General features: G+C 32.4%; 2 protein-coding genes across 2 annotated transcripts; both read left to right on the top strand.

The window, feature by feature from the left end:
* The first annotated feature begins 4,713 nt into the window (after positions 1-4,713).
* On the top strand, positions 4,714-6,965 carry LOC131183100 (uncharacterized). The gene is made up of 4 exons (XM_058153019.1): positions 4,714-5,593; positions 6,341-6,373; positions 6,479-6,508; positions 6,814-6,965. The coding sequence occupies exons 1-4, from the start codon at positions 4,831-4,833 to the stop codon at positions 6,963-6,965; spliced, it is 978 nt and encodes a 325-aa protein (XP_058009002.1). The 5' UTR covers positions 4,714-4,830.
* Positions 6,966-8,188: 1,223 nt separating this feature from the next.
* Positions 8,189-9,300, top strand: LOC131183099 (uncharacterized). The gene has a single exon (XM_058153018.1). The coding sequence runs from the start codon at positions 8,509-8,511 to the stop codon at positions 9,298-9,300; it is 792 nt and encodes a 263-aa protein (XP_058009001.1). The 5' UTR covers positions 8,189-8,508.
* Positions 9,301-12,159: the final 2,859 nt, after the last annotated feature.

Below are 12,159 nucleotides of genomic sequence, written 5' to 3'. Positions count from 1 at the left end.
TGACTAGGTTATGGTCAGAATTTGGATTTGTTCCTCATGAAAGTTGTAGGTCTATGTCTCAGCTTTCTGTTGGTAAAATTTCAGGTCAATTGGACCTTTCTACACTGAGTTATGACCAAATGAATAAATACTGTTCATTTAGCTATTTTGCCCAGGCAGACTACAGGTCACCCAGATTAGGGCAATTTTTAGGCCAACTTGTTTTAGTTTTCTGGGCAAGGTTTCTATACCAAAGTTGTGCCATTATGTGTCTAGTTTCATGTCCAATTGGCCTTGCACCAATTGAACCTACACAACCCAAGTTACAGCTACCCAAACAGGCTGGACTCACATCCAGACCTGCAGGTCACACAAGGCAGCTCAGCCAAACTCAAATCCCAAGCTACAACTCACTTCAATTCTTCATCATACACAGCCAAATGGTCATTAATTGACCATTTAAACTTTCATTCATCAACACATGAACAAGATCCAAGTTTTTGTGTCCAAACCCTAGCTCAAATTCAAGGTTCACACAACACATGTCAATTAGGCATACTAATCCATTTCAAATTTATGTCTACACATCAACACCATTTCTAAGCCATTTTAAATCCATCAAAACCATCAGCTACCACTCCCATAAAGCTGGCCAAAATTCCATTCTCAATTTCACACATGATTCATCTCAATTTCTTAATTATTTGTTCATATTCAAACTAAATTTTTAAGAAATAAATAAGATTAAGTAATTAACATGCACTAACCTCTTTGGTCTCTCTTCCAAGTTCCCAAATCTCCCTTTTTCCTTCTTCTTTTTGCTAGCTAGATGTTGTTTAAGGTGTGAGGAAGAGGTTTTGTGAAGCAAGATTAAAATGTTATGGTGGTTTGTCAAGGAATTCTAGTGAGAAGTTTTGATCAACAATGGTGGAAGGAGTGAGAGGAAGGAGCACGGCTGAAATGGGAAGAGAATTGCAGAATTTGTGTTTGTTTTTTACTTCATTTTAGTTGTATATCTCATTTTAATTGGCTTGTCAATTTCTAATTGGTGGGAAGCTTTTTAATGATGTCATCCTATGTCATAAATCTAATTTAATTCTATTTTCTTTTTCTTTTCTTTTCTACTCAATTTCAATTTAATTTGTAGCAATATTTATTCATATTTTATGTCATAATAATTATTTACTTAACTAGACAAGTCGGCCAAAAATCATCTCTAAAGACGAAATTACCAAAATGCCCTCCGTTTGGCTTAATAGACCAAAATTGTCTGTACTGATTGAAAATTTTTTCTAAGAATTTTTTTGGCATTCTAATGCCATAGAAACCTCATTGACCCTTCTCTGGAGTCTCAAAAATTATTTTATGAATTTTCCCCCAGGTCTAGGGCTCCTAGTTGCGAGAACCGCAACTTCCCACTAGGTTACCCATCGCTAGGGCACCAGCTCATTTAACTTAGTTGTATTTTATTTCTAAAATTTTTTCTAAATTTTTCTTATTAATATTTAAGTTAATTATGGTTCCTCACTTTAGTTTAAATATTTTTCTGGACGTTCTAGCTGTCTGGACCGACACTGGTCACCGGAACAGTAGAATGTACGGAGTTGCTACAGGGAGGGTGTTACAACCAGTATGTGTGATGTTCATTTTAGTACCATTTGTAGTATGGATTGGTGGTAAGGAAGATACAAGTTTTGCAGAAGACAAGAATTTAAGATTAGTGGTCATATGATTACAACATGCAGAGTTAAAAAGCCAATAAGAATTACCCGGAGTGGCAGGGAAATTAAAAGAGATAACCTGTTTGAATAGTGCCTCAAGATCACTCATGGTGATTGTAGTAGACCCCTCAGTAGCAGCAACAGCAGTGACAGAGGAAAATCCCGGCTTTGAGACATTCTTGAATTTAGAATGCCCTCCTTTTGGTCTTGGAGGGCGTGTGGGACAATGTTCAAGAATATGACCATAACCATGACAATATTTGCATGCTATAGTAGGACAATAAGCAAAAGCATGACCAATTTAATTACAATTCTTACAGAGTTGATTGCCAGATTTCTGATGTGAGGATCGAGTAGTTGCAAGAGTTGTTTCAAATTGAGGAGTTTTATCCAAACTGAGACGAGTCTCTTCAAAATTAATCTCTTAAATTGCAGTATTCAATGATGGGAGTAGATTTCGATGTAGCAGGGACACTCAAATGGCCTCATATTTAGATCAAAGAGCCATTAGAACTTGAATGAGATTAAGATGATCTTCACTAATTTTGGCCTGAGATATTTGATTCCAAATGAGTTGGACTTGGGCAAGAAAATCATTCACAGATTGACCTACTTCTAGTTTCAGATTATGAAGAGTAGTCCGCAACTGATAATAGTGGGAAAGTCCAGTGGTCTGATATCGATTAGCAAAAAAATCCCAGATTTCTTTTGCAGAGTCATAATCAGCAAATTGGATGTGAATGGATGGGACAGAGGTATTGCGAAACCAGGTGATGATCTGATGATTTTTACTATGCCAAACCAATCAGCAAATTTTGCATCAGTTTCATCGTTCTGTCTTGTCGACGTAGTGATATCTTCGAGAACAATATGCCAAAGCTTGCGACCTATCAAAAAACTTTTCATTCCTTGAACCCAAAGATTATAGTTGAAACCAGTCAGAACTGTTGCAATAGGTTTTGAAATATCAGACTTCTCCATCGGTTTCCTGATCTATAACAGAGTGTAGATTGATAACAAGATGAGGAGAAAAAATGGGATAATAATAGGAATGAAAGAATGACCCAGAACAGGTTGTAGAGAGAGAAGAGAGACCCTAGAAACTAGGAATAAAAGTCTTATGGCTCTGATACCATATTAGCAAAAAGAATACAAGTAATGATGAAAATGATTGTGTATATGTATCTTGTCTTATTTGTAAAGATACTACATCTATTTATACATGAGAATATGAGCTAATTTTAATAAAATAATAATTACTGTAATTATGTTAAACAAATCTCCTCTAATCATGTAAAGACAGATTTTCTTATAATCATGCTAATTGCTGCAATTATGCTAAACAAATCTCCTATAATCATGCTAATTGCTACAATTATGTTAAATAAATCTCCTATAATCATGCTAACATTTATAATGAGAGTTATCACTTTTATAATGAGAGTTGTTCAAGGAAAAAGACTACTATCTGTTATACAGTCTACCTATTATTATTTGATTCTTCAAAGTTTCTATGAACAATAATAATAATAATAATAATAATAATAATAATAATAATAATAATAATAATAATAAATCATTGTAATTAGTAGTGGTGGGCATATATTACAATTAAATCTGAGAAATACAATTAAATACTTTTAGTTATATAGTTGTTTTAGCTTTTAAGAGAATCAACCCACTTTTCTCATGAATAGCTTAACGATTCATGGTGGCTCAACTGGCGGGTCAAATTGGGAATCATAAAAATAATTGCAAAAAGTAATGAATTAATTATTAGGGCGACTTATCCTCTTGGAAAAACTGAAAATGACTTTATAGGATCATAGCTTTCAGGATCCTCATCATAAAAAAAAAAAAAAAAAGGAAAAAGAACCCACAGACTATGGGAATGGGATTGCGTATAAATTTCATTATCCATTACCTGATTTGATTGGTCCACCATACAAACTGTCAGAAATTTGATTTTAATGGGTTGAAATTTTAATCAATGTCCAACTTCATAAGAAATTTAAAATTAATTAGGATATATATATATATATATATATATATATATATATATATATATATATATATATAATAATTATTTAAAATTTACTTGAGTCAGTTTATCTTTTTAAATTTTAAAATTCAGATAATATGTATGAGTGAACTAATTAAAAAAAATAAATAACCTATTATTTATTAAAATCAAATTTTAAAATTTAACAAAATTTATCAATATTAGAAAATAAAGTCATTTCTCAGTCTTATTGGATATTGAATATAGTGCTTATTAAAATCTACTTTTTGAACTCGCTAATTTCGGTAATTTAATTGTTCTTTATATAATATATTTTTAATTTTTTTTTCAAAATCTTAATATTTTATGTTTGATAAATTATTTGTTAAATCTTATCCATTTGTGTGCGTAAATATTTTTTATACTTCATATAAAAAAAAAAAAAGATGTTTTGATAAAGGCAGGGGACTGGGTAAGAACCTCCCGTTGAAGAGCAATTGAATAAGGTGTATTCGTAGGTATAATCCCCCTTAAAATGGAAGCGAGAAACCGATAGATTGAAGTTCAAAAGCCTTCTTGGAAGGCGAACTTCCAAAAATAGGTTAATTACATGATTTTTCCACCTTAATTTCCTAACCCCATCCTAAGTGATTTCTCAACAATTTCTCTTAAATTTCCTAATTCCATCCTAAAACGTATACAGCAATGGTTGATGACTTCTTGCAAGTGATGAGAGAGACACCAAGCTTGAAATGTCAAAGTGGACCAGTTTGCAAGTGATGACTGATCACTGATGCAGAGCCACCTTCAGCTCAAAGCTGTTGCACCCAACTTTACTCCCATCCCATGGGTCCCCAAATTAAATTTGATTTTAATGGGTTGGAATTTTAATCAATGTCCAACTTCATAAGAAATTTAAATTTAATGACGATTAAACTTTTATTTTTCTCAATTTTTTTTACAGGAATTTCACTCAATTTTTAGTAAATAATAAGAAAAAAATATATATTTCAACATTTTTTCCCAATATAAAATTACAATGGCTCTTCACCACCACCAATACAAATGTTACGGAAAATAGCTAGAAGAATTGTTTATGCAGAATAAACTTCTCTCTGCTGTCCTCCCATGACTACAGAAACGCTCATCTTTCTTTTCCTGCTTTTCTCCCAAACTTGCAATGGAAGGGATACAAGTCTCTGTGCCCCTTCTTCATGTGGCAATATCCACAACATTAGTTACCCTTTCCGATTACAAACTGATCCAAACAATTGCGGAGACCATAGATTTGAGCTTTCTTGTGAAAATAATTTCACTGTGTTAAATTTAAACGGAGGAAGATACTATGTTCAGGCCATCAATTACGATAACTTCACTATCCGATTGGTGGATGCCGGCGTCCATCAACATGATTGCTCCTCCTTTTCTCGTTTTCCTTTATCCTATTATGAGATTGTTCCATATTCCAATTATAAATACCAATGGACAAAGTCAGAAGAAGACAAATGGGCTAAGTTGGGAGAACCTCCCATGTTATCGCAGATGATTATTTTCATCAAGTGCCCAAATCCAGTGTACTCTCCCCTTTACGTGGACACCGCTCCTTGCGTTTTACGTGGATTCAATTCTTCTGTATCTGCTTTGAAGAGGCACTACTCTTATGTAAATATCGGAGACATGAAGGCATCCGAATTGATGGAGTCGTGCAGCGTGGAGATGATGAGTTTGTTTCCAGTTACGGCAAAGAAGAATATGTCCTTTATTGAAATTCACAGGGAACTTGTATTTGGGTTTCAGCTTTCCTGGCACAGGTACATCAAATGTGAAAAGTGTCATAGTTGCTATCTGGACAGCAGAAACAGTGTTCGATGCATGTACACGTACAGGTGGGGTAAGTAATGCTTTCAACCATTTTTCGTTCGATTCATAAATCACACAATAGGAAGAAATGGCTGACTTTCCATTTTATTATTATTATTATTATTATGAGATAAATACATAATGTATATAATACAGGCAAAATATATATTATTGATAGTTAAGATCTGCATGAAGGATCTAATCTATGCGATGTATGTTTATTTTATTTTTGTTTTGTTCTTTTTCATATGACCTAATCACAAAAATAAGCTAAATATTTTTTTTTTGTATTTTTGTAATCTAATTCAAACAATTAAATCTTCCGCATAATTAGTCAGATTTTCAAATTTTATAAAGATTTGAATTTTTTTTTTTTAACTTAGGCCTTTTGCTCTTAGATTAGAAGTTATTAATTAATTTAATATTAGTTATTAGCAAAATAAAATTTCTTTAATAAAAAATAAAATTATGATTAAAGCTCCATATTTTTTAAAATAAAAACTCCATATATTGATTGGACTCAAATTGCATTTTAATCTTGTAATTTCACAGTTTTCAAAACGATGCATTACTAATGAACCCAAAATATCAAATATATATGTCAAAATATATTTATTTTGCTCTTTATTAAGTTTTTCAACATTTTTTTTTTGTGCATAGATAAATTCAAGAAATTAAAACTAAATTCTTCCACAATTTGTTTCTGCCAATGACATCCTACAATATATATATATATACTGGTGAATATATTTTTTAATACTGACTTTTTTTTTCTTAGGTGAAGCAGTTGGAATCATCTACATGATAGGAGGTAGGATCACTCTTTATTTATATAATATATGTGATCATATTTAATTAATTATTACTTCCTTTAACATTAATAACATCAGCAATTCCTTGTTCATTAATTTCGCAGGGTATTTGGCAGGCATCTCTATTTATGGCGGTAAGAATTCGTTTCATTTAATGAATTTAGGGACATAAAGTCTAATTATATGTAGAGACAACATAAAAACACGACACATTAACTTAGACTTTATTGGCTCTGTCTTTAAATATGTACCAAACCTATGATATTGCAGGATTTTGAAATTCATTTCAGAATTTTTGAATTTAATTCAAAATACTGCAATTTCATTGATTTAGTCTACTGAATTTGGTTTAACCAAGGAATAAAATTTGTGCGATCACAAGTAACATCAAAAAACTAATGATAATTTTATTACCCTCTTGAATCAAAATTTCATCCAGGAATGCTTCTTGCTGCAAGATGCTTATGTGGGACTCCATGTGTGATGGCATTTATCATTTATAAATGGCGAAGGAGACATTTATCAGGATACAATACCATTGAAGAATTCCTTCAAAGTCACAATAACCTCATGCCAATAAGAAATGAATGAACATCAGATTTAGAAATTAAGAAGAAAAAATAAAAGAAGGTGAGTGAAAACACCATATTCGCTTTCTAGGAAGGAACACATGGCTCTAGTCTATGGGAAGAAATCATTTAGCCACAAAGTAAATGCAAAACAGTACAAATCAAAGTAAATGCAAAACAGTACAAGCTAATAGTCTATTGTATTTACGTGGATGTGCTCGTAATTAAGTTTTCATTTTTATTTTATTCAACTAATTATAATTCTTCTTTATCAAATTACCGACTTAATTATATTAAATTCTTTTCACCCTATTTGAAAATTCTCAAGATTAAAATATTAAATTGATTGGGATTTACTTCAATCAGAAATTTCAATTCCAAACTTGATGTGGAAGGCATAAGATTATTATATCTTAAAAAATGTGTATAAATCATACCAACCATACAAGAGTGTATCTTTAAAATTTTCATTTATAAATTCACATCTACCAAGAAAATATCCGAAAATGGTACATGTCTAGCTAAAACAAAATAGCTGCAATTTAAAAGTGAATAATTTCATTTAGAAATCTCAATTTCCGAAATTAATGAAGGCACCCAAGGAAAAAGAAATAGGAAGGAATGCATAGCTCTGTTTATTTTCACATTTTACAGAATTTAGGGTATTTAAAAAAATTAATTAATAAAAAATATTTTTTTATCAAAGAAAAAATTAAATTATTTTTATTAAAAATAACTTATATTTTTCAAAAGATGAAGTCTATTTTTCAAACTTTATAATCTTATTAAAATGTAAAAATATTTATACATATATAAAATAAATATATATTATTAATTTAAAATTACAATCAAACAATGAAAATATTTTTTATAGAAAATATTTTTCATATATAAATTATTTTTTATAAAATAAATGGAGCCTTAAAAATAAATGCAAAACAATCATAAATTTCAATTCCAAACTTAATATAGAAGGCATCTACGACTCAACAGAAATTGTATTATCATCTATAAATATAGCTAGGGTTCAACCATAGGAATTAATTAATTAACAAAAGATTGTATCTTTATTTTTCTACTCTTTCTAGTGGCAATCACATGGTGTTTTGTTGGCCTAATTCCATCCTAAGACGTATACAGCAATGGTTGATGACTTCTTGCAAGTGATGAGAGAGACACCAAGCTTGAAATGTCAAAGTGGACCAGTTTGCAAGTGATGACTGATCACTGAGGCAGAGCCACCTTCAGCTCAAAGCTGTTGCACCCAACTTTACTCCCATCCCATGGGTCCCCAAATTAAATTTGATTTTAATGGGTTGGAATTTTAATCAATGTCCAACTTCATAAGAAATTTAAATTTAATGACGATTAAACTTTTATTTTTCTCAATTTTTTTTACAGGAATTTCACCCAATTTTTAGTAAATAATAAGAAAATATATATATTTCAACATTTTTTTCCCAATATAAAATTACAATGGCTCTTCACCACCACCAGTAGAAATGTTACGGAAAATAGCTAGAAGAATTGTTTATGCAGAATAAACTTCTCTCTGCTGTCCTCCCATGACTACAGAAACGCTCATCTTTCTTTTCCTGCTTTTCTCCCAAACTTGCAATGGAAGGGATACAAGTCTCTGTGCCCCTTCTTCATGTGGCAATATCCACAACATTAGTTACCCTTTCCGATTACAAACTGATCCAAACAATTGCGGAGACCATAGATTTGAGCTTTCTTGTGAAAATAATTTCACGGTGTTAAATCTATTCCGAGGAAGATACTATGTTCATTCCATTAATTACGATAACTTCACAATCCGACTGGCGGATGCCGGCGTCCATCAAGATGATTGCTCCTCCTTTCCTCGTTTTCCTTTACCAATTGATTATTATTATTATGATTATGGGATTGTTCCATATTCCTATTATAAATACCAATGGACAAAGTCAGAAGAAGACAAATGGGATAAGTTGGAAGAACCTCCCATGTTATCGCAGAGGATTATTTTCATCAAGTGCCCAAATCCAGTGTACTCTCCCCTTTACGTGGACACCGCTCCTTGCGTTTTACGTGGATTCAATTCTTCTGTATCTGCTTTGAAGAGGCACTACTCTTATGTAAATATAGGAGACATGAAGGTATCTGATTTGAAGGAGTTGTGCAGCGTGGACATGATGAGTTTGTTTCCTGTTACGACAAAGAAGAATATGTCCTTTATTGAAATTCACAGGGAACTTGCATTTGGGTTTCAGCTTTCCTGGCACAAGTACTGTAACGCCCTCACCGTAGATAAATCACATTTTATCGTTCGACGAGTAATGTCTGTTCGGACAATGGGATGTCCTAACTACACTTAAACTATAGTGAGGAGGCATAAATTAATGAAATAAATATTAAAAAAATATAGGAAAAATTTTGAGAAAAATAAATTAAAATTTAGAGAATTTATAAATTGGTATAAAATAATAAAAATAACCCAATGAGCACCATTAAAGGCATTTTGGTCATTTTACCCCTAGAGGTGAATTTTGACTTAAATGTCAAATTAAAATTAGGAAATAAAATAATTAACATAAATTAAATTTATGAATTTGAATTTGGAAAATGAGAAGAGAAAGAAGAAGAAAAGAAAAGAAAAGAAAAGGAAAGAAAAGAAAAAAAAGGAAATAGACTTATGGCATTTAAAAAAAAATAAAGTACAATAATTATAGAATATATATATATAAATATAAGACACAAGAGACAAAAATTCACCAACCACAAGTCTTCTTCATTTCCTCTTCTCTCTCTCCTTGCCGTCTCCATGTTCTCTCCTCTCCACCATTTTTGGTCAAGCTTTGAGCTTGAGTTTCTCTTCATTTATCCACCAAAACCCATGGTCCCCTTCATTAAAAATTTAGCCCACATCATAAGGAAGCTCTAGGTACCCATAGGGAGAAGGGAAGTTGAAGTTTTGGGAAAATTTTCAAGTTGGGTCACAAGAGGTTAGTGCTTTTCTCCCTTCCTTCTTCTTTTAATACTTGAAAGTGACTTCAGATAAGTGGAAATTTCAAGAAATTAACAAGAAATTCATGAACCCATGATGTCCCCAAATTTTGGCAGCCATGAAATGTGTTGGGCTTTATTGTGTTCAAATAATGTAAATGAGTTTAGAGATGATGATTGATATGCTTATATGTATGAGAAGTGAAAAGGGATTGAATTGATTGAGTTTGAAACTTGGAAATTAGGGTTTGTGTACATGACTTGGAGATTTTGTGTAAATGCTTGAAATTTGACCTAATTGGGATGAGATTGTTGCTTATAGAAGTGTATTGCATGCAAATTGAAGTAAGGAAGTTGGAGGAGATTGAGTTTTGGAAGTGTCAATTTTCTGCAGGTTGTGTTTGTTGAGGGCAGTGTACATTTTAGGCCATAAATGAAATTGTGTGACCCCAATTGGTATGAGGCCAATTGGAGGTGAAACTAGACCCAAAATAGCCCATTTTCCATGAAGAAACCATGCCCAAATTTTGTCCAAAACTTGAGCTAAATATTGTCCAAATTCGGATTTCCCTGCACCCAACCCAGAAAATGACCAAATGAACAGTACGTGTTCATTTGGTCATAACTCTCTCTATACTGGTCCAAATGACCTAAACTTTCACCCATGGAAAGTTTAGACATAGGGCTACACTTTTCATGAAGACCACTTAACTCAGTTTTGCCTTTAACCAATTCAAATTGTTAGCACAAGTTGGGCCACTGAAACTGCCAACCCAGAAAATGACCAAATGAACAGTACGTATTCATTTGGTCATAACTCTCTCTGTACTGGTCCAAATGACCTAAAATTTTACCCATGGAAAGTCTAGACATAGGGCTACACTTTTCATGAAGACCACTTAACCCAGTTTTGCTTTTAACCAAATCAAATTGTTAGCACAAGTTGAGTCACTAAAACTGCCAACCCAGAAATTGTCCAAAATACTGTTCCTTTGGCATGCTTGACCAGTTTTGGCAAAAATGCCATAACTTGGTCTCCAAAGCTGCAAATTGAGTGAAACTAGTGCCAAAAGTTTTATAAGACACAGAACAACAATTTTTATGTTTTGACCAAGCTCTAGAAATCATTGCATCCTAGGGAAAATATTAGCCAAAATTAGGAATAAAAATCTGAAAAATGTTAAGTTGAACCCAGAATGCCATTTGATACCCGTGTGTTCATTTGGCCATAACTCCCACTAGGAAATTCCATTTGAGATGTGCAAATATGATCTGAAAACATGATACTTAGGGCTACAACATTGATTTAGACACCTTTGCCAAATTCTAAGTGTAAAGACCTTAAAAAGAGGGTCAAACATACTGCCCTGAAATTGGTTATTGCCCTTATAGGACTGAGAGTCCAGGTTAATACACTGACTATAACTCACTATACCAAGCTTGAAAAATTATGAAATTGTACCTGGGAGTCCCTAAGACATAGAGGAACATATCTTGTGAAGGAACCTAAGTCTAAAAATGACAATAAAATGATCAAATGACTGGTCAAAGTTTATTGACCCGAAATTGTAAATTCTGGACAGCTTAGAGGCAAACGGACCAGTTATGGTATTTTGACCATAACTTGAGTTCTATAACTCCAAATTCAGTAATTCAAAAGCTGAAATTCAAGTTTAAACATAGAGGAGCAATTGTTATGAAGAAAGTGTGACTAAATAGACATCCTAACCTAGTCAAATTCCTAGATAAAGATAACACATCAACATGAACCTAAAGAAAGGTTCATGGGAAAAATGCTATATATGATAATTAAAATACTCATAAGGAAAATTAAATATTAAAAATGATATGAATATGTAAATTGGGACTAATGTCCTATTAATATGAAATTAATGGTACTAATAAACAGTACTAGAAAATAGTAACAGTGAATAGTGCTAAATTAATTAAAAATATTTAATTGCCCATAGTATATCTAGACTTATTTATTTAGTTTGGATAAATTGGTATACCAATTAGGGACTACGATAGCGATCGCTACGAGAAAATCATGAACTGACAATATATGTCTGGTATGATTGTTCTACAGGCTATATGCCTACTTACTAGCTATTGTGCCTACTTTATTTCTGGCTTTACAAGCCTGATAGCAGGTCTCGTGCCCGACAGCTGGCCTCGTGCCTGACAGACGTATTCTGGATAGACATATGGCTGTCTAACCAGTATACACC

Source organism: Hevea brasiliensis, chromosome 1, assembly GCF_030052815.1.
Source record: "Hevea brasiliensis isolate MT/VB/25A 57/8 chromosome 1, ASM3005281v1, whole genome shotgun sequence".
Lineage (NCBI taxonomy): Eukaryota > Viridiplantae > Streptophyta > Magnoliopsida > Malpighiales > Euphorbiaceae > Hevea > Hevea brasiliensis.
The sequence above is the reverse complement of the archived record's forward strand: the minus strand, read 5'-3'. Positions and strand labels throughout refer to the sequence as shown.